This window comes from Eurosta solidaginis, chromosome 4 (genome assembly GCF_040869045.1).
Source record: "Eurosta solidaginis isolate ZX-2024a chromosome 4, ASM4086904v1, whole genome shotgun sequence".
In the NCBI taxonomy this organism is placed as follows: Eukaryota; Metazoa; Arthropoda; class Insecta; order Diptera; family Tephritidae; genus Eurosta; species Eurosta solidaginis.
This window is the reverse complement of record NC_090322.1, coordinates 169,465,208-169,489,172: the sequence shown is the minus strand read 5'-3', so window position 1 is coordinate 169,489,172 and position 23,965 is coordinate 169,465,208. Positions and strand designations below refer to the sequence as shown.

At 39.0% G+C, this 23,965-nt stretch overlaps 2 protein-coding genes across 3 annotated transcripts in view; one reads left to right on the top strand and one right to left on the bottom strand.

Moving 5' to 3' along the window:
• Positions 1-18,684, top strand: part of Gapvd1 (GTPase activating protein and VPS9 domains 1) — a 61,551-nt gene extending 42,867 nt beyond the window's left edge. For both annotated transcript variants that reach the window (XM_067783711.1, XM_067783712.1), the window contains exons 6-11: positions 942-3,987; positions 7,333-7,447; positions 7,541-8,115; positions 9,304-9,474; positions 16,183-16,279; positions 16,339-18,684. In XM_067783711.1, the coding sequence (XP_067639812.1) occupies positions 942-3,987; positions 7,333-7,447; positions 7,541-8,115; positions 9,304-9,474; positions 16,183-16,279; positions 16,339-16,479 (4,145 nt within the window). In that variant the 3' untranslated portion in view covers positions 16,480-18,684. The remainder of the gene's footprint in view (positions 1-941; positions 3,988-7,332; positions 7,448-7,540; positions 8,116-9,303; positions 9,475-16,182; positions 16,280-16,338) is intronic.
• Positions 18,685-18,971: 287 nt separating this feature from the next.
• mus101 (mutagen-sensitive 101) overlaps positions 18,972-23,965 on the bottom strand; it is a 28,549-nt gene continuing 23,555 nt past the window's right edge. Inside the window, exons 2-6 of the mRNA XM_067783710.1 lie at positions 23,150-23,873; positions 22,352-23,085; positions 21,669-22,127; positions 19,785-21,173; positions 18,972-19,718 (exon numbers count right to left, since the gene is read on the bottom strand). Of these exons, the coding sequence (XP_067639811.1) occupies positions 19,119-19,718; positions 19,785-21,173; positions 21,669-22,127; positions 22,352-23,085; positions 23,150-23,873 (3,906 nt within the window). The 3' untranslated portion in view covers positions 18,972-19,118. The remainder of the gene's footprint in view (positions 19,719-19,784; positions 21,174-21,668; positions 22,128-22,351; positions 23,086-23,149; positions 23,874-23,965) is intronic.

Below are 23,965 nucleotides of genomic sequence, written 5' to 3'. Positions count from 1 at the left end.
ACGCCCACTTTTATATATATAACATTTTGCAAAAGACAAAAAACCGGATTATTTAGTAAATAATACACCTAGAATGTTGAAATTTGGCGTGTGGACTCATATTGAGACTTGCTAAAAATTTGAAAATTTTTTTTTAAATGGGCGTAGCACCGCCCACTTGTGATATACTAAATTTTAGAAATATTATATATCATAAATCAAAAATCGTTAAACCTATCGTAAAAAACTTCGGCAGAGAGGTTGTCTTTACTATAAGGAATGCTTTGAAAACAAATTAACGAAATCGGTTTAAGACCACGCCCACTTTTATATAAAAGATTTTTAAAAGGGTCGTAGACGAATAAAATAAGCTATCTTTGCAAAAAAGAGCTTTATATCAATGGTATTTCATTTCTCAAGTGGATTTATAACAATAAATAGGAAAAATTTCAAATTTAAAAAATGGGCGTGGCACCGCCCCTTTTTATGACTAAGCAATTTTCTATGGTTCGGGAGCCATAACTCGAAGAAAAATTAACATATCGTAATGAAATTGTGTACACATATTTTCCTTATAGCAGAAAATATTTCTAGTAAAAATGGACGGGGTCGGTTAAAGACCACGGCAACTTAGATATAAAACAAGTTTAAAAGGGTCGTAGACTAGAATAATAAGCTATAGCTTAGCAAAAAATTGTTTTGAATCAATGATATTTCACTTATCAAGTTTTACTGTAGGAGGAAATGGAGAGACATTTTCTTTTCAACGGGCGGTGCCACGTGTTATGTAGAAAAGTAATTTAGCTGAAATGAAATGTACAATTGAAGCTCACGCTGAGTATGTAATGTTCGGTTGCACCCGAACTTAGATACCTTTGCTTTTTTCAGTTAGTGTTTCATATTATAAAACTACACATTTCCAATGAAAAGGTGAAAACTGATTTAAAATTCTACCCCGACAGCTACTTTACATGATAATCACCACCATCACGTTAACGGCAGTGCTGGCGCCTCTTCGAATACATCCATCAGCTCAAATAGCTCTTCTCCGATACGCGCTATAACTTCGAATGATGCGCTTGACAATGAGCCTGTGCTTGTTTTCAGTATTTACAATGGCGACGAGCACAAATTACAACCGTTGACCGAAGAGGAAGTCCTGAAGATGAATTGCATTGGACAGGATATATCGAATGGTGAAGCATTATTAGTCGATACGGGAAGTGTTAATTTAGAGAATACAATTGATAAGTCCTCTTCTGTGGCCAATGGATTTGACGGCATGGACAATATGAGTGATGTTCTGCGCCCATTACATTCGAAGACGACACGTTTTTCTCTGTCACATGACGATGCATCTATAGGAAATTCAGATAACTTAGAAGCAGTTAGTGAGGCACCATCTAATCATTCGGTCACCAGTTCGCTGGAATTAGAGGAGGAAAACGATCAAAATGACAACCTCTCCGATATGGTATCGGCAAATGTATCTGGGCGCGGCACACCTAATATAAGCGGACGCGATACGCCCTCCTCACAAGTGACCGATGGTGAGTCAGTACATAATGCGCTACCAACACCCCAAATGCAGAAGTTGATATCAAAAGCGCGTTCCGATATTGAAGATAAGTTCTGTAAATTTGAAATCAAAAAATTTGAAGGTGACGAAACGGTGTCTATCATATCCGACACTTGGTCCACCGATGTATTGGCAAGCGATTCCGAAACAGTTGATGCCACCAATGAACGTGAACGTGATCGCAATTTCTCTACACCGCTTATACCATCAGCAGTTGTATTGCCTGGTGATAATAACTTTGACGTACTTGTCGGTGCTGGTGTTATGCGGCCGCACTTCTTGGATGTATCTGATCAACGTTCTGAATCTAATTGGAGCACCGATGTGTTGGCAAGTGATTCAGAAAAATTCGCCGAAGTTGATACCGATGACAATGCGAGCGTTACCGCTAAATCGGATATAACAGATGCGGGTGCCCGAGAGCAGGAGCGCGATCAGCTAGCTGCCGCTATATCAGCGCCGGCGCACACTACGCGACGCGCTGCAAGCTCACCATATTATATGGCACACAGCAACGGTAGAACATTTCGTGCTGCGAACGCGGCGAGTTACAACGGCGCGGCAAATAGTGTTGGTGGTGGCGGCAGCAAAAAAGTTGTTAATGTTCGAGAGGCTGAAAGAGCGTGTGGTGCTGGCGCAAGTATTGACGGCGCAGCAGCTGAAGATACAGGCGGCGAAATTGTTGTTGTTGGGGCTGGTGCCGGTGCCGGCAGCCATGGTGGCAGTATAAGTAGCGAACACTCACAAGAAGATTCGGCCTTTTATGAGGCGGCAAATATGTATGATGAAGCTGCAGCTAGCGTTATTAAAGTTACATCAAACCAGACAGATACTACAGACAATGCTGCACTCTACTCAGTTTTCTCTTCATTAGCACGTAGTTCAGTTCGCACCACCAATCAATTCAGTGGTGAAAATACTTTTCAGCAAGAGTACAAGAGCAGTAGTGGAAATTCTGGCGATTGTAAAGAACCATTTTTGGGTGCGCCGCGCATGTGTCGTCAAGCATCAGCCGAAAGTAGTATATCAAACCAGAGTGTGACATTCGAAGATGCAGTAGCCACAGGTGTGTTGACGAAACCACCGAAAGCGCATCACAAAAGTGGAATGAAAAAGAAGAAGCAACACAACAATAGTAATGCCACATCGAACAGCAGTCACCGAGACTTGATTGATTTTAGTGATTTTGGTGAAGTGGAAAAGCCCAGCTCATCCACAAGACAACAGCTGTGTAAACATAACACATCAGCAACAACTCCTGAGCAACCACTAGTAGATTTGTCGTGCGGTGAGGAGAACGTAGAACATCGCCACACATCAAATGAGGCACGCAATGCAAGTTTTGACGGCCGCCGCAATGGTATAATGGCATTAAAAGCAGGCGAGTCGAATGGCAGTGCACCTACCACAGCCGCCTCTTCTCTACCAGTTCTGCGTCGACATCAAAGCTTGAATTATGAAAATCATGAGATAATGATAAGTAATGTTGTATCAGCATCAAAACGTGTGACAATGATACCAAACTTATCACAAACCGATGATGATAAGAGTAAAGAGCAGCAACAACAAAAAATGATGCTCATATGCGCAAAAACCGAAAAAATTCGGTTAAGCGATACTGCGGACAATAACGGCTTGAATGAATGTACGACCATCACCACGTCACGTTCTACTCTTTCGAATACTTCTGGCGTAACAACGGGTAGTGTATCCACATCAAGCTTAAGTATTACCACTCTACCAACTGTAACTATGACAAGCTCCCCAAAACCGACCAAATCAACGGGCGCTATACCGAAAAGTATTAGTTTCGATTCATCCGCGGACAAGAATAGTCAGAATCATAATGAAAATTCCGCTGCAACAGTAGGGATTAGCTCAACGGGAATCTCACGCCATTTTTCAATGCATCGTAACGCCCGTCTGCTACCTTCGAATTTAAGTGTACACGCAACCTCCACCGCCAATAACAATTCTGGTATATTTAATAAGTTGAAACAAGGTATTTTTAAGCACAGACGTGGTAATAAATCACATTCACGTCATTCTACACATCTCTTTAATGGTGGCGACAGCGTAGCTGAACATGGTGGAGAATTGGACGGTGAATATGCGGCAGCCTCCAACCCATCCAGCAATCGTAGCGTTTCATTCAGCACGAATACTGCGGAAATATCATTAGACATGATAGGCATTGGCAGCTGTGGTTTGGGTAGTGTGCGCAATACTCCTATGGCAAACGCAGAAAGTGTTGTTGGTGCGAGTGGAAGTGGTATAACAACAAGTTACTGCGATATAAACGAAGATATATTGGCTAAGTATCGTCGCAAAGTTAGCAGTTCAAGTGAAGCAACAAACTCGGATTCACTGGGCGCAGCTGCGGCTGCTTCGTCAATGATTGGACTTAAGCATTCCGATGCAGAGGTGAAGTAAGTATCCACTAAATAATTTTTGATTTCGATTTCTATATTCTCCCGCCACAAAAGTCCATAAGTACAATGTGCACATATAACTTTAACGCAAACTTCAGGGGGCTTTATTTAGCTTCATTATTTCTTTAATTGGCGCTTTAAGTCAGACATTTCTTTTTCGCTTAATTTCTTCCAGCGCATGTCCCCATCGTACGGGAAGTATACTCACTTACTTAATTGGCGGTTAACCGTTTAAACGGTTATGGCCGTCCAACAAGGCGTCCATCTGGTCCTCTGGGCCGCCCTCTTCTTCTGCTTCATTTGATCTTGTCATCGTCCATGCTTCTCCACCATATATCAGGACGAATACGATAAGTGACTTGTAAGCATGATTTTCGTTTTCTGAGAGAGGACTTTACTTCCCAACTGCCTACCTAGTTCAAAGTAGCATTTATTGACAAGGACGCAACAAATTAAATGGGGTAACACTAAAATGACAGCCCTTTGTCGGGAAAAATCAAGAGTCGCTCCGATACATAGAACCGGCTGCTTTGGGAAGCGTCAGGTCTGCCGTTGTTGTTGTTGTTGTTGTTGTAGCAGTGCTTCGCCCCATCCAATAGGTGCGACCAATCACAAATCTGCCGCCTTATCTATTTATATCCTGCCTTGGGTGCTAGTTTCTCTAGACGTCGACGATGTATTCGCATCTTTGCCCTGATATTTTGTCGTCTCTCGGTCAGTATCTTATTGGAGAGCAGTCCTAAAAAATGTATATGTTGAAGAATACATAGTCTCCTTCTTTGCCTTGACATGCCAACTTTACCAAGCTGCTACGACTCTTCCTTAATGCGATGCAATTCATGTAATTTGTATTTACGGGGACATCAGGTGGGCTGAAAAATTCGGTACAAAATGAGCTGTATATCTGGGTGATTCATGTACTAGCATGGACATTTGGAAAATACGAAGTGCGTTGAAAGAAACTGCAAAAATCTTCAACACGCCTTTAACTTCTGCTCCTTTTGAGCGACTATTTTCCTTTGCGGGAATTATAAATGCTCCAAGGCGTCAGTCTTTGTCGGACGTTTCATTCGAAACCTTAACTTTAATGAAAGCAAATGCAAATTTGTTATAATGACTAAAACAACTTTTATATAATGAATATACATAAATACCACTTATTTTACTTTCTTTTAAGTTTTGATTTCCATCAAAATATCGTTATTTTTGGCAATGTTAATTTAATGAAACAATTTTTAATTGATGCAAATAATTATTAATTAGGTACACATTTCATAACATCACTACTTCCTTTTAAAACATCAACTTGTGCAATTTTTATGTTTACAAAAACACATATATATAAAATTAATAAAAAATAACATGATATTAGTAATGCATACATTTTCTAACTGTACCATTGAGCATGTACATTAGATTTGTATATATGTACCCATATGCCTAGATAAGCGCTCACGATATACCGGTACATCCTCCAATGTACTTGTATGTACAAAACAATCAGTGCATAGCCATAACGTAATCCAAATACTGGATATATGTGACCCGGCCTATGAAAAGGCGGCTTATGACTCAAAAAAGAAATTGCGAGAAACAGCTGTTAAAGATAAACAATGCATTTCTTCAGTTTCTTAGTAGTAGTAATTTTTTTTGAGTCAAAAGCCACCTTTTCATAGGCCGGGTCACATATATTAATTTTGTATACAAAACAAAATTGGCTTGACTTAAGGATGAACCATAGAGGAGCGTTATTATTTTATATAATGAGTGTAGCAAATTATGCACGTGTATATACTTACCGGAGAATATGTTTATATCAACGCGCATATACCATTCGCCCTATATGTTGCATGTATATATTTGCCTCGGTAAGCGGTTACGATTTAATATTGCATCCTAAAATGTACTTGTATTTAGAAATTATTCCGTGCATGCAACAAACGAGAATTTTTCTTTCAACGAAGCACAAAAATAATTAAAAATAATCAAAATAATCAAAAAAAAATCTGAAATAATCGAAAAAAAAAAGTAATAAAAAACGCCTTTTCTGATTATTTTTGCTTTCTTTTGATTTTTTTCAATAATCGGAAAAAATCATAATTTTTTTTTTTAATGGTAATCAATTAGTAATTGCTTTTTACGGAAAACAATTGAAATAATCATTGGCCATTAAAATAGGCATCTAATTAATTGATTACTAATGCTAATTCAAATTTAACAGGTCTGGTCTGTTTAGCGTCAAAATATTGGGATCTTGGATCCTTGTGACAGATTTATTTGTAAGTTTTTCGTTTGCTTGCACCCAAACAAAACCTCGCAATACATGGAACTGAAACGAATATGGTATGCTAGCCTCTCTCATTCTGCCATAGCACAAGTCTCCACGCGTATTAGTTACCGAATTTTCAAGTCGATCGCATATTGAGGATTACACTGCGACCATTGCACAAATGGGCCTCCAACCATCTCCCTCACAGCACCTCATCCAAGCTGCCTTCCTTGATGAAGTCTAGTAGTTCTCTTGGCTTGAGGGATTGAATGTTGATATGCTCTGGCCATGGTGAGCCCAAAAACATAGCCCTAAGTCTTGAGATTGCGTCGCATTCCTGGAGGATATGTTTAGCGGTATCCGCTGATCGATCACAAAATCGGCATGTGTTATTCGATTGTATGCCCAGTTTCTTCATATGGCTCTTAAGTCTACAGTGTCCTGTAAGAATAGCTGTTAGAAATCTTAGGTTATTTTTCGAGAGGCCGATAGAGGCAATAGCCCTATAGCGAACTGAGCTATAACCTCCTAACAGAAACTCTATTGTCTCAAACCTGGCGCATTGCGCCAGTGCTTTATTCTCTTTTTCCTCTCTTGTAATAACAAATACCCTCTAATTTCCTGAGAGCCGACTGGTGGAAGCGGCTCAGGACCGACGGATCGTGCAGTCGCTGCCTCTCTAGCCAGGCTGGAACCCAGGCCAAGAGTACTACGTTGTGTGCTCTTAATTGATTTAGCTTTTCCAAGGACTCAATTGTCTTGAATGCGGCCTGGCTGTCACTGTCATGTGATTGTTAAGATTTACCCAAAAGCACAGCCCGTTTCATTTCATGTTGTTGCAGCAGTGCTGATCAAACGTCACACCCAAGATTTTGGGGTGTAGGACAGTCGGTAGCGTAGTGCCATCGGCGTGGATGTTCAAAGTGGTCGACATTTGGGCTTCCATGTTCCTTTCATTTCATGCTCTGCAATGCTGATTATTTCTTCATTGCCAGTCGCCTCCGTCGTATAATAAAGGATTTGTCTATCTCTACATATATGCAAATATAATAGTACCTTTTATTCTTCTATAGATCACCAAAAACTATTTTGCATGATAAAACCCTGGCTTTCAATGTGATTAAAAGGAAGATACGTACTGTATTGTCAAAGACTGATTTACATACTGGCGATTTTCGTCATACTACGGTAAATAAAACAAATATTCATTTCTGGATATGTTTTTGCTCTTTTAACTGCAATGTGTTTTGACTAACTAACATTTTGTCCCCATATCTACAGTTCACTAACGCCTCACCATTGCTCACATATCTACAAATACAGCTTGCTCAAGCATTAAATTTACAAAATTTCCAACAAATTTCGTATGTCTCTGAAGCGATACGATGCATCTCAACTCTAGAACGTAATCAACACAATCAATTGCTTGAAGAATTACAACAAGATATACAAAAACGTCAAAACTATTTACAATATCTTATGCGTTATCGTCAAAATCTACTTTTAATGATGGAAAATATTGAGCAATATGAAACGCGTTTACGCAGCGAAAGTGCTACATGCAATCGTTATTTAATATGCGTTTGTGTGGGTTTATTTTTTGAGAAGCGTCAAGCTAAATTAGCAGAATTTCAAGAGGAATTTGCACGTCTCACTGTTTCGGATGATAAAATTGAATTGATTGAAGAATTTATTGATGGTTTGATGGATGAAATGTTATTAGCTGGTGGCATATTACATGGTATGCCAGAATGGCAGGTGCAAGAAGCGCGATTTTCTATTGAACGTATGTTATTGACGCGTCTATATCAACAAGTCATGTTCCCCAATGAAGATGCCGATTTATCACGTGATACGTAAGTTAATTTGAGAATGCTTTTTATACTCAGCGTGCTTTGCACACAGAGTATATTAACTTTGATTGGATAACGGTTGGTTGTACAGGTATAAACTAATCGAGATAGATATAGACTTCCATATATCAACATCATCAGTATCGAAAAAAAATTTGATTGAAAATTTTTTTTAAAATGGGCGTAGCACCGCCCACATGTGATAAACTCAATTTTACAAATATTATTAATCATAAATCAAAAATCGTTAAACCTATCGTTGCCTTTACTATAAGGAATGCTTTGAAGAAAAATTAACGAAATCGGTTAAGGACAACGCCCACTTTTATATATGATTTTTATGAGGGTCGTGGGCAAAAAGAGCTTTATATCAATGGTATTTTATTTCCCAAGTGGATTTATAACAATAGGAAAAACTTCAAATTAAAAAAAAAATGGGCGTGGCACCGCCCCTTTTATGACTAATTTTCTATGTTTCGGGAGCCATAACTCGAACAAAAATTTACATATCGTAACAAAATTGGGTACACATATTTTCCTTATAGCAGGAAATATTTCTAGAAAAAATGGACGAGGTCGGTTAAAGACCACGCCCACTTTTATATAAAAGATTTTTAAAAGGGTCGTAGACGAAAATAATAAGCTATATCTTAGCAAAAAAGAGCTTTGTATCAATAGAATTGTACTTTCTAAATTGAATTATAACATTAAATTGGAACACTAAAATTTTTGAAAATGCGTGTGGCACCGCCCCTTTTATGACTAAGCAATTTTCTATGTTTCGGGAGCCATAACTCGAAGAAAAATTAACATATCGTAATGAAGCTGTGTACACATGTTTTCCTTATGGCAGAGAATATTTCTAGTAAAAATGGACGGGATCGGTTAAAGACCACGGCAACTTAGATATAAAAGAAGTTTAAAAGGGTCGTAGACTAGAATAATAAGCTATAACTTAGCAAAAAACAGTTTTGATTATATGATATTTCACTTATAAAGTTTTATTATAAGAGGAAATGGGGAGACGTTTTTCTTTTAAACTGGTGGTGCCACGTGTTATTTAGCAGAGTAATTTATCTGAAATGAAATGTAAAATTGAAGCTCATGCTGAGTGTATAATGTTCGGTTACATCCGAACTTAGACACGTTTACTTGCTTTTATCTATCTCTAATAATTTTATGTTTTTGTAGCGTACTTTCAGAACATATTATCAAATTACAACGCGTTATTAGCCCATCCCATCCCGCACTTTGCATTCCACAAATGTATCTTTCCGAAGCACCATGGTCTTTTGCACAAAAGCAGCTCTCTTATATAACAGCGTATAAAACGCCACGTGAGAAATTGCAATGTGTTATAAGGTAAGTGAGATTTTAATTTCATTAAAGCTGATGTAGCCGCCGCAGAGTGCTTGCCAACCATACTGGGGCCAAATCGTAACATCCGTGATCGTATAACTCATGACGTAAAAATATGATTTTCGGATTATGACATACGTGTACGTACTACTTCGATCGTAAGTTTGGATCGCAACATACGTGACGAGTGACTGAACGTACACGTTCCGTTCCACTTTCATTCGAACACAAACTGGCCATCGTATACACACAAAGTTCATTGAAAATGTAAGAAAATTGTTAGAATTATAATTGAATAAGTAAAATATAATAACAAATTTAAAACTGCTATTATAAACAAAGGTCGAAATCAAACAAGCTTAATCCAAGCCAAAAGGAAATATTGCCGGAATTCATGGCAAGACACCCGCTTTTGTATCGGCTTGCTTCAAATTTAACTTCTCCAGAAAGTAACTAAAAGCTTCTTAAGTTAAGCGCAATCTCTCTAAGAAACTTCAATATTTTTTTGTTACAAAGGTATAATACATAAATGATATGCTTGCACTTTGTTCGATAAGTACAAAAGGTTACTGCACTCTCTTAACCGCCTTTGGAATATCCTTTCATCTCCTTCGCTATTACTGGAGCCCAAACAAAACAAAATTTGATCCATCGCAGTTATTTACTTATTTTTTATATTTTGGCAACCAATTTGACAGTTTAAAATCTATTGTGAGCTAAAAATACAATCCAACCTAATGTGTATCGTAGAATTTATTGTGAATTGAAAATAAATTACGTTCCGTTTGCTATCGTATGTTATAATCCCATTTCGTTTATACGTTTGACGTATCACGTAATTTTCTTTCCTATAGTTGCCGATCCGTGATTGTATGTTACGATTCGAGCCCTGAATTTCTCAGATTAAAGATCTTAGTAGCTTGAAGTACACTTTTCATGTCGCTATCGCCAGTGCCTTGTAATGATATACATATTGTAACGAATTTAGGGCAAATCTTATTTGCAACCTTCTACTAACGTTCGAATCACTAAACTGTTGAATAAATAACTCCACTATTCAATAATGCAAAATGGCCTTTATTAAAGTACTTCACAATAACAACTTCACAATAACACTTCTACTGCTCCAAAGATAGCTTGCTTAAGTTAAACTGATTGTCGTGCCTCAACTGTTGCTGCTTTTTATACTGTTTGGTTTCCTCGGTGACATATTTCTAGGCGCTTCTATTTCTAGAATTTACTAGTTAGTTATCAGCTATAAAATTACCAGCTATAACTACGTTTATAGCTTCTCATATGCGTTATACTTGCAAAAATTATTGGGTACTTTTGGGAGTATCTCAGATATATGCATGTGGTTCTGCGTTGCTCTCCACTGCTTGTATGGACATAATGATTAATTTGGTTATGTGCATATAAGTCACTGCTCAGTATCGGCTTAGAGATGATAGTATCCCTTAGTGTTGCTAATGTTCGTCACACTGCCCTCCCCCTAAGTCTGATCTAAACGCCGCCAGCCTTTCCAAATGAACCACTTTCATTTTGCTTCGTGGTTTGCCAATGGTTTGTATGTGGTACACTACATCGTTGATCCGTTTTACAACTTTGTATGGGCCTTCCCAATTACACTGCAATTTCGGGGACAAACCTTTTTTTCGTTGTGGGTTGCATAACAGCACCAAATCTCCTTCCTGAAAACCTTCCGAATTAATTGCTTTATCGTATCTGGCTTTCATCTTGTCACTCATAATCTTTTGCTCGTTGCCTTACAAGATCGTGTATCTCTCTCGGCTCTTCTTCCAAGATACCAGTGGATTTCTTGACATTTCTCTCCGCAACGGAATTTACGCCAAACTTTAAATCAGCTGGCAGTCGAAGGTCATTGCCAAAAATTACCTTTGCGGGAGTTTGGCCCGTTGTCTCATGCACTGCCGATCGGTAAGCCACCAAGAATAATGGTATGCGGGTATCCCACTCTTTATGGAACTTGTCCACTACTTTCCTTAAGTGCTCCTCCAATGTTCTATTGAATCGTTCCACCATACCATCGGACTGAGGATGCAATGCAGTTGTCCGTGTTTTTCGAATGCCCAATGATTTACACATTTCCTGGAACACAGCTGATTCGAAATTCCTGCCTTGGTCAGAATGTAACTCTATTGGTACACCATACCTTGCAAGCCAATTGTTTATAAACACTTCTGCTACTGTTTCCGCTTCTTGATTTGGGATTGGGTATGCCTCTGGCCATTTGCTGAAATAATCCATAACCACCAGTACATATTTGTTTCCGCAGTTGATAGTAGGAAATGGACCTGCGGCATCCATAGCAATCCTTTCAAATGGCGCACCTGAGTTATATTGCTTCATCTGGCCATGACTTCGGGTTTTGGACCCTTTCGCTCTGCTGCAAACCTCGCAGTTCGCAATCCACTCAGTGACCGACTGACGGCAACCAATCCAATAGAATCTCTGTTTAATCTTCTCGAGCGTTGATTCCAAGATGACCTCCGCTTGGACCATTATGCAGCTCGCTGAGCACGTCAGGAATCCTCTTTCTGGGAACAACTATCTGTTTCTTATTGCATTGACCATCCTCACTCTCCCATACTCGATGCAAGCAACCGGATATCAATTATAAACTGTTCCACTATGCCCAATATGACTTCGCAATGGGACTCTCTGCTGACATCTCCTCTCTATTTGGTCTTTCGTTTCGTTCGAGCCCTTGCATAACATGTGACAGATCAGTATCTTCTAGCTAACACTTCCTTAGTTGTTCCTTGTCACATTCATCCGTACATGTCATAGTCATTAGCCGGACATCTATAATGTCTTCTTTAGCCTCGGCTTTTGAACAGTGCTTGCATTCCAAACTACATGGTCTTCGTGATATTGCATCAGCATTTCCATGGGTACTACCTTTTCGATGCTCAATGGAAAAGTCATAGCTTTGTAGTCGCTCGATCCACCGTGCCAATTGCCCTTCCGGATTACGGAACTGCAGAAGCCATTTCAACGCTGCGTGATCTGTCCTGACGCGGAATCGCCGGCCGTAGAGGTATTTGTGAAAATGTTTAATGCACTCTACCAATGTCAACAGCTCTCTCCTCGTAACGCAGTAATTCCTCTCTGGTTTTCCAATTGAACGGCTGTAATATGGAACTACCTTCTCCTGTCCATCGATCAGTTATAATAAAACGCCTCCTGTAGCATATCCACTCGCATCTGTATCTAGAATAAATGTTGCTCCTGGAATCGGATATGCTAACATTGGGGCAGTGCACAAACGCTCCTTCAATGTTTGGAAAGCCACTTCTTGCTCCTTCTTCCATTCAAAAGCTTTATTTTTTCTTGTAAGCTCATGGAGGCTATGGGCTACGCTGGAAAAGTTTGGTACAAATCGGCGGTAATATGTGCACAGCCCAAGAAAACTTCGCAATTCATGTATGTTATGTGGTCTTGGCCAATCCTTTACATCCTCTATCTTTTCGTTCGCAGTGCAGATGCCCTCAGGCGTTACCTTGTGACCCAAATAATTTACTTCCTTTTTAAACAGCGCACACTTTTTGGGACTTAGTTTAAGACCAGCGCCAGTTATTATCTGGAAAACTTCCTCAAAGTTTTTAAGATGTTCATCAAAGTTCTTGCCCAATACGATGATATCGTCCAGGTACACTAAGAATGTGTTTTCAATGTAGTCCTTTTAATACCTGATCCGTGAGTCTCTTAAAAGTAGCTGGTGCATTACAAAGTTAAGGCATCACTGTAAATTGCCAAAGACCATCTCCTACGCTGAAGGCTGTTTTCTCTTTGCCTTCCTCCTTCACCTCCACTTGCCAGTAGCCACTTTTTAAGTCCAGTGTGGAAAACCATTTCGTACCAGAGAGCGAGTCCAGAGTGTCGTCAATTCTTGGCAATGTTTTCGTAACAATTCGCAAAATTTTCGTAACGTCATTCAACTTCCGGTAGTCCACGCAAAACCTCATTTTTCCATCCTTCTTCTTTACAAGTACTACCGGTGAGCTCCATGGACTAGCTGATGGTTCGATGACGCCGCTGTCGCTCATTTCTTGTATGATTTGACTCACAACTTCCCGCTTCGCCAGTGGAACACTACGTGGAGCTTGACGGATCGGCCTCGCATCTCCAGTGTCAATTTGATGTTTCACAACGTTGGTGCGGCCTGGTTTGGAGCCATCTTGGTCAAATATGTTCGCGTACTTTAGGAGCAGTTGTTTTGCATTACTCTGATAGCCTTCCTCTAGCCCCTCCGTCCATGCCATCATTTGAAAGATCAGTATTACTAGTCGAAACGTGTTCCTGGAGCTGTTCACAGTTAATAACTACTTCAGCCTCTTGGCATCTTCCCAATATAGCTCCTTTGGTCAGTTTGAGTGGTGACTTGAACTCATTGAGTACTCTTACCGGAATACGTCCATTTTGTTTTGTCATAGCCAGGGTTTTTCCTACAAGTATGTTCGGTGCTGATTTGTTTGCTGCTTCGACAACCCACCATTTGTTTGTCCCACAATCTCCATCAACCTTTGCCCAGATGACTGCTTCTGATTTTGTTGGTATTTGCTGACTCTCTTCCACCAGCACTCGTTTACTGCTGTAGCCTTTCTCGTAGCCGAAATTAAGTGGTACATCCATGTTCTTATATCGCATCGTCTTGCTTTGCATGTCGATCTTGATGCCTTGGTCGATTAAGAAGTCCACTCCAATTATGATTTCATCAACAATCTCTGCTACTATAAAATTGTGTACTACCGTGATGTTCCCAATTGCGACTTCACATGCTACTTCTCCTAGAACCGTAGTGTACAGCCACGGGACGCAATCTTGCTCCATGCAATGGTCTTATCTTCTTGTTAACTAAATCCGCTCGAACGATGGAATGAGATGCACCCGTATCTACAGTCAGTAAACGTTCCTTTCCATCCACATGTCCTCCGACAGTAAGATTGTTTGACCTTCTTCCAATTTGCGAGATAGAGATTATGGGGTATTCAATTGAGGGAGCCAGCTGTCGCCCCTTGCGGCTGACTCGCTTTAGTTTAACGATTGAGTGGACTTGGAGATTTGCTCATCTCCTTCAGCTCTGCGTTTCCGTCCACCCACATTGTTGGATTGATGATTGGGACATGATTAAGACCGGTGCTGCAATGTGGCCTGGGTTGCCGCACTTGAAACATTTCATAACTCCAGAGTTTTTCTGTTGTGACCCCTTCAGTGCTTCCAAAATTGTGTCTACCCAGTCTGGCCTTTCCCCCTCCACGCGATGAGCTTTGTACGCTGGCTTACTCAGAAGTGAGGCTGTTTCCTGAGTCAGTGCCTGCGATACCGTTTCAGCATATGTTAGTTTTGGATTCGCATATGTAATTTCGTTTCCACATCTCGTATGCCATTTATGAAGCTCTGGATTTTTAACCTTTCGGTGTATTCAACGGGTGCATCGGCATTCGCCAAATGTGCAAACCTTTCGACATCTGACGCAAACTCCTGCAAAGTCTCACTAGCTTTTTGGTAGCGGTTTTGCAACTATTTGGTATATCTGCTTCCTGTGTCCGCTTCCGTATCGTCTCTCTAGAGCGCTCATCAATGTTTCGTAGTTGTTCCGCTATCCCTCGGGAACAGTCTGTAGGATTTCAGCAGTAGATCCTTTCAATGCCACGAATAGTGCAGCAACTTTATCTTCAACACAACAGTTGTTCACTGATGCCGTCTTCTCAAACTGAATCTTAAACACCTGGAAAGGAACAGAGCCGTCAAAAGATGGGAGTTTTTACCTTCGTATTGCTTGCTGAAACCACTGGGCGATTTAGTTGCAGCTCCTGTATACGACCTTTTAATGCATCTACCTCAGCCTCGATTTTGTCCTGTCGGCCACTGAAACCTTCATGAAATTGGGTTAGTTTCTCTTCCATGCGCGCTTCCAGCTTATATGATATACGGACTTCCTGCTGTTCAAGTTGTGTAGAGATCTGAGATGATATCTGCGCCGAAATTTGTGCCGACATTTCGGATATACGTGCCTCCTGCGATTCCAGTTGGGATGCCATATATGTCTTCTGTTCTTCCAGTTGAGTTTCCATCTTGGATGTCATATATGTCTTCTGTTCTTCCAGTAGAGTTTCCATCTTGGATGTAATCTCTGTCGACATTTCTAAAATACGCGTTTCTTGTGCTTCAATCTTCGATGTTACTGTCGACGTTTGTGCAGATATTGCAGCCAATATCACATTCAAGTCTGTGCTGGTAACTGCCTGCGATGTTTCGTTTTTCTCTTCAATCTTTGTTGTTGTCTCGTCCCCATCAGGATGAAAGACATCATCGTCCACATTAATTCCTTCCGACTCCATAGCGTCTCGTAGCCGTGCTTGAAGTTCGATCTTATTGCCGGTTGTATTCAATCCACGGGCTTCCAACTCCTTTTTCAGTTCCTTAATTCACTTAACTTCGCCATGCCCTTGTTGTGCTCTGCAACTCTGGAATTTATTCAACAATTCTTCTTCTGACACGAATTGTAACGAATTTAGGGCAAATCCTCTTATTTGCAACGTTCTACTAACGTTCGAATCACTAAAATGTTAATAAATAATTCCACTATTCAATAATGCAAAATGGCTCCATCTCAGCTACCAACGAATATCGCACAGATGCATAATTAATTTTGTATTCAGATTTAATTAAATTTTTTATTTATAGGTGTATTTCAAGTATAATGAGTCTTCTGCATATGTCAAGTGGTCGTGTGCCTGCTGCTGATGATATTTTGCCCGTTCTAATCTATGTTGTTATAATGGTGGGAAACCAACAATAAGTAATAATGCTGGCGTTATAAAATCTATCTTTCTTTTACAGACAAATCCACCATTTTTGCTATCAACTGTTGAATATATTACTTGCTTTATTGGTGATAAGTTAGAAGGCGAAGAGCAATTCCATTGGACGCTTTTCGGCTCGGTAGTGAAATTTATCAAGACAATGGACTACTTGGATTAACTGAAAATACTTCCTAGCAACAATAAGGAACACATGTAGGTCTTGATAAGGTTTCTGTTAAATTAAATTGTTAAAGTTTAGTTTTTGTATTATTAACTCTCTTCTATTACTCTGCTCATTATTTACGTATTTCGATAATTAGTTTACATTATTTTGTTATTAAAAGTGTGGGAAGTTGACTGATTGAAATTATGAAAAACATATAATACAGAAAACAATAAATGTAATTTTTTGTTTTTTATATATTATTCACATGTAAAGAAAAGCGAAATATCCTATACAAATTTAATATCTTGCGTGACTTCGTTTCAATTGCATATACTCGTATAAGTGTAGTTTGTGTTAAATACCACTGGTAACTGTTTGATTAAATTAACTATGAATTATGAAAAAAATCTAAATTTGGTATGCACATCATTTTAAGGTATACATTCAAGTTTTTTAGTGGTTTCTTTGTTGTTTTTTTTTTTTTTTGTTTATGTGACTGGATACATTCACATACATATATTCATATACTGTTATGATTAAGCATAAGATAATATAGTATTGTTTCAAAAATGATATTTTTGTTGTTATGCAAATGAAATATTGAAATAAAGCTTATACATTGCATATACGCATACATTTATACATATATACATATAACAAATAATAATATTTTGCGATAATTATTAAGCATATTACGAAACATATTAAACTAATAATTGCGGTTTCTTTTTTATGTTGCGCATATGTGTTTGCCCTAAATTTTTTTTGGAGAGATAAGAGCGGATAGTGTTCTGCGCTTGTCTCTTATTAAGTTTAAGCGGTAAAAAACGTCCTATAGAATACATATATCAACTGCTTGTATTCTATACACTATCTGAAATTTTCATCAGAATTAGGTAACTTTGAACTGTGTCAGTCCTGGCATTCATACCACAAAATTATTCCCTGCTGACCATCTAAATAAGGTAAAACTTTTCTAAACACGTGAGAAAAGATTCTTCAGTCAAATCAATACAACAATACGGCCACGTATATTCGCAATATCATTTAAAATTTTCCGAGGAATTTCGATGCGCGAAGTCAGATTCATACGCGAAAATCCAATGTTTTTCTTAAATTTCTTTGCAAATCTTGGAGATATTTTCTATAACTCTTTCAATTAGGGTTATGCTAAAATGGCGGCTGCCGTGGTGTGATGGTAGCGTGCTCCGCCTACCACACCGTCTATCCTGGGTTCACGCCACGGGCAAAGCAACATCAAAATTTAAAAAAAGTTTTTCAATTAGAGGAAATTTTTTCTAAGCGTGGTCGCCGTGGCCATGGAAAGCCCCTCAGTGAAAACTCGTCTGCTTTTCAGATGCCGTTCAGAGTCGGCATAAAACAAGTAGGTCCCGTCCCGGCAATTTGTAGGAAAATTTAAAAAGAGCACGTCGCAAATTGGAAGAGAAGCTCGGCCTAAAATCTCTTCGGGGTGATCTTGCCTTACAGATAATTTATTCTTTTAAAATAGTTGAATTTGTTTTTTCTGCAAATATACATTCTTTTACCAATTGAAATACTTTTTTCTAAAAACTAAAGGACTAGATTTGTTACCCCTATGCCTAAAATGTTTTCACACTTTGAAATAGTGGTGGATGTCGGCAAGACTAACATAGTTTCGAAAAAAAGTTCAGATAGTGGATAGTGAGCGCTTGCTATGTAGTTCGATACTTATATAGCTACATAAAAATTAATCCATTAACATAAACGGGTAACACGAAGAAGCCAGTGGCTGAAAAGCTCCACTTCTATAATAATTTGGAAATGTTTTCTTATGAAGAAAACGTGTTTCTTTAGAGCGCCATATCAGCATACCGACTACAAAACGGCCTCTGTCGCTCTTTAAAACTGAATATATATATATGCGCTTAAATCAACAATGTATACATTTTCCTTATACAATTTATCTCTATTGTATTTCGAAGCTGTTTTAAATTCTTTTTACCTTGCGCTGCAATTACCAAGACTACCACACTCGCGTAGGTTTTTAGCCACTGAATTCAGTGTGTTCTCCTGTATAGTTTTTATATGTAAATAATGAAGTGGTAAAAAAACGAAGTGTGAGAAACATGAAACAATAAGAGTGAATGAAATACTTATGGCTAAGCATTTTACATATACTATGAATATAATCCTATTAACAACAATCAGAGCATTAATTGCGAGTAGTTTATTTATTTGAAAAGTGACAAAGTAGAACGTGGTTTTCTTCAAAACTCGAACATTTTTAGGTCTGGATTTCTTACACATGATCCTTCAATTTTTAGATTGGATTTGGGTGTATTTTCTAAATGTCTGCAAGTGTTGTTGTTGTTGTTACCGTGGTCCTCTGCGAATCGTCATTCACCTCAAATATTCCACTTCTGAATTTCTGTAAATTTGTTGCCAAATCTGTAATGTATCCACAAAAATTAGCACCATTCCAACATTGTATATAAAAAAAATTTATAATAAAACATCCCACATACTTTTGGATAGTTAAGTAATTCATCATTTATTGAATTTCCAAAGTAATATTAACACGATATAACGTTTATAAAAAAAACTACAACGAACTCACTGCTAACGGAGCATCGTGTATCATAAACCACACCTTATCATCTCAATTCAGCCTATTGAATTTTAATTTCATATTTAGCTGCATCGACATCATCGCCGTACATTAAATAAGAATTAATGTACATTTGTGAGTAAATCTGTATACCAAGCGATCGCAAATAGTCATAATCGACGCGATTTAGGGGCGCCTTTTTCATATCCACAAAACAGTGTGTAGCGTTTTTTACCTCACTACATGCATTAAAGGGTGATTGCACCGCTAATACTTCACCAAGCCCAGCACGTAAAACATTCTTTACTGCTTCCGAATTGCGCTCAGCAATATGAAGTATAACACGAAATCCGCTAAAAGCACCAATCTTGTTACCATCAATCGGTGAGCTCTCATGAAGCTTCTTACGCCAGCGATGTACTGCTTGAGCCAAAAGTTGTTCGTCCGGTGTTAGCTGTGGTAAATTTAGCGCTTTGCTGTTTCCCCATTCGTAAAGTTCTTCATCAACAAAAACATCTTTTGCATAACACTCTTCGATGTATTTAAGACTTAATACCCATTTGCCTGATGAAACGCATCCAAGCATTTTCTCACCACGGTTTGGACGTTCGCAAATAAAATGTGTACATTCTGGATCGAAATTTACCAGATTTTCGGACACCTGGAATGTGATCCATAGATATATTTAATAAGGAGCTATTGTAAAAAAATGTGTTTTGAGACTTACCGTACCGCCAAGTTTGTGTATCTTGTTTATGACGTCATTGCGCGTCTCTTCGTCGACGCATGATATGCTAAAACGTGGTACACCTTTATATTGCATGCTGGGTGATGCCTTCGAGCGCCTTTCCTTGTCAAACTCTACAGGATCTCGCCAGCCAACCATGTTTTCGGTACCCACACCAAACTGTTCCGATTCAAATGGTTGTACATAATTTTGAGTTTCCGTTTCGGTTGCACCATGTGTGGGCACGTCAATGTCCATATCATCGGCCAAAGTACTTGCATTATCAGAAATAGTCCCAGTAGCATTGGTCACTCCTGTCGTGCGTCGCGATTTCTTCAGGCTCTGCCTGCGCGATTCACAATTTTTAAGATATTCAGTAATCTTTTGCAGTTCTGGTGAAGATGTGGCTAGTGTAGACGAGGAGCGCGCGCCACTTAAATTTTGGATGTTATCTTTGTGCGTTGTACCATTTGTTACTGTATTCGCTTCAGTATTTTCAAAACTGATTTTATCAAAATCTAATGTTGTCTTACCAAAACTTGCTCGCTGCACCATACGAGAAACTTCACTACCTAAACTTCCTCCTCTCGTAGGCGTTTGAGTACTAGGTACAAAGGCATCAGCATCCGAAACACGTGTAGCGGCGCGTCGATCACTTGTATTTACAGTATTATTAAGATTTGTAGGGAAAATTACACGTGGCACCATATTTGTTTGTTGTGTGCGTGTTATATTTGAACTATCGTTTGGAGACTTACTACAACGTGTGGCATTTAATGGTGTCTGAGAACTGAGCCCCGCCAATGCGGACATCTCCGCTGTGGCCGCTAGGGCTTTTTTTGCTGCGTTTGCGCTAGTCGTAGGCGTTTCTTCCGCTGTTTCGTGGTATGGTATACCTAAAGCTTCACAAGTTGAGCGTAGTACACGACGACGCAGCTCATCGATAGGTGTATCCATTTTTAACTTTTTTGTTGGCAAACGCCAACGTCGTTCAAGTGCATCAGCCATTCGTTTTTGAAATTCCGGTGTTGTGCAAAAATCCGGTATACCTTTTGGTGTGGGTAACTTGCGATTGATGGGCGTGCATGCTTGACGTCGTATACGTTCCAATTCAGGTGTCTGATTATTACGCATCTCTTCGATAAGTTCACGTAGACAAATGCGTGCATCCTCGTTATCCAACTCTGCTACCACACCCTCTAAATATTCAAAGTTACACGACGATCGGCCGTAAGCGTTTGTGGGCGTGTGCGGCGAATCAGGTGTATTTGGAGAATTACTTGTTGGCGCAGTGGATATAGATGGGCGCGAGTTACGTGGAAAGGACCCTGCCAATTCAGTAACACGTTTATTACGAAGTGGTGTAAAATCAGTAGCAGAGGGTACTCCCTGAGTGCAAATATAAAATGAGACATAAATCAAAAAAATTTAAATATGTATATATTAAACTGGGTCGATTTGTATGGACGAAAGTTAACCGATATCGCGCCATCGACTTTTCGATAGCATTTGGGCTCAGGAAAAAAAGTTCCACTACGTATACCCAAAAAAATAATTTTCGAACCTGCAAAAAAAAATGACGAAAGGGTAAATTTTTCGACCAAAACACCTCCCAAAACTCAAAAAATATTTTTTTCAAAAAACTGTTACCGCCAACGTTTTTACAACAGTTTTTTGAAAAAAATATTTTTTGAGTTTTGGGAAGTGTTTTGGTCGAAAAATTTACCCTTTCGTCATTTTTTTTTGCAGGTTCGAAAATTATTTTTTTGGGTATACGTAGTGGAACTTTTTTTCCTGAGTCCAAATCCTATCGAAAAATCAATGGCCCGATATCGACCCAGTCTAGTATATATGCCATTGTATGTTAATCACCAGTTCTCTTACATCATTTTCTGCACTTTCCTGTGTCTCCATGGCAGCAGTTGTAGCAGGTGTACGCACAGTTGGATTCGGCAAATTTATTTCACGCAAAGTTGGAGATACAGGAAAATCTACTGGACTATTTCCCACTAAGTATTGTTGATATGGTAACTTTTTTCCTTCAACAGCGCATTGTACTAACCATGCAGACGTCACTATTGGGTAACCCCATTTAATAGCTCCCTCATATTTTGAACCTTCTCCACGTGGACAGATCAGTAAAGGGCGTTCTTTTTTGGCTAGTACTCGATTGACACTGGCACCCAATAGCTGGGCAACTGAATCAATAAAATCATATTCCAAAGCTGTATAAATAGAAATGACAATAGTCATCCCGGCGAGGGGTTGAGCGTTAGCCGTATGCGGTATGTGACGATGAAAATATTCTATAGGCACCAGGCTATTCTGTTTCATACAATTTTCCTAAAAATGAAAATAATTTGATAATGAAAAAAGTAAAAGATAAGACAAAAGATCATAGATCATACTGTTATAATCTTTTTGTCAATGAGATTAAATTAATAAGAGAAGAAACAGATTTCTTTAAACAAACCTTACTTATAATATGATTAATACATAATATAAAATATAAAATTATCGCACAAGCACAGTCGCAATGAAATAAAATAACGTCATTCTCAACTTACAACATACAAGTCCGTTACAATGTAACGTGCCTTTATGGGCAGATCACGTACATTCAATGTACGCTCAAATGATACAATTGCATAATCAACTAGATCTGTGCATGTAGAGGGCACTAACTTGCCATGCGCTGCTTCACATTCGATTAACATTTGTGAATAGAATTCTTCGGGGAAATGTTCACGATCGATATAGAGATTCATGCCTTTAAAGAAGTCCAGATTTTCAAAGTCAATTTCAGTGGTCATTTTAGACAAATTCTCATTTTCTGTGGCTGTTGTTGTGTTGGCCAGAGGAGCCGGAAGAGGAGGCAAAGGATTCTTATGACCTACTGGTTTTAAAGTTGATGAGGCCATGGGAGTGTGGGATTGGTCATTTAAATTTTCATTTGATACGATTTTGGGAGATGGATTGGGGACTACAGCTGCAGGTTCATTTTCTTGAGAGTATTGCGCTATGAGATGTTGTTCTTCTTCTTCAAATGGTGAGTCGGTAGGAGTTGCTGGAGCTGCTGCCGCTGATTCGGCACTATTTTCATCAGTTTCGAAGAGTTTCTTTTTCGATTTATCTGGATGTTTGAAGCTGTGATTCATCGAGCGCAGCGTTTTTTTACTTGAGGGAGAGGGTACTTCAGGTTCACGTGTAGTAGGTAAGGACATCCGATGGACAACTTCGCTGGCCGGTTGCTTCAATTTAATACTTTGAAGTAACCAATCGAGCCTTACAATATTTACAGCTTAAAATGGGAAAATAACAATGAGTGTTTATTAAATGTATATATAAACTGTGTTAATACTTACTGGTTAAAAAACCATCCCGCTTCCATGATCGCAGTTCTGCATCATCCAGTCTTCCTACTATAATATGCGTTACTTTTTCATTTACTACATCGTAACGTGTCGCTCCACCAACATTAAGAATTCTATTTAACTTCTCTCTTTCTTCTAAACGGAAGCCGCTTAAATAAATGCAACAACCATCCAAAAAATTACCAGCTTTTTTTGCTTGCTTTGGGCAAATCTCTTCGTAAGCTAAACGGTAGTGCTCTGTAGAGCCCTGCTTGCGATGCACCTCCTTTTGCAAGTCTTTCGAGGTGGATGCACGAGGAATAGGTGCTACAAACGTTCCATCGCTTTGTTGTGGCAGTGCAGCTGTTTCATTGAGACCGTTTGGTATTGTATCATTAACTGTGGTAATATCACTACGTCCACTGCGACCCACAGCACTCATCACACTTATACGTGATGTATCCGAGAGTTGAGTAAAATTAGCGATACTGCGATCACCTTTGATGGGAGTTGATACTTTCAAGGACTTCACTTGATAACCCTTTGTTGGTAGTGCAAACCCTTTTTCTGCGCTATCAAATATCCATTCAGGACATAAAATCTCTTTTTTATAACGCACAGCCGCCTTATATTTATCAGAATTTGTGTTGCTTCGTTCAGTTATGACTATATCGACCAGCGCAGAGCGAAATGCGCAATGGTATGTTCCACCGTTCTCATTTACCAGACGCATTACCTAAAAAGAGTTGTATTCATTTTAAATGAGCAACAAACAGATTTTAATTTTAAGAATTGAAGTAACCTAGCACCATTACTGGCAAAATATAA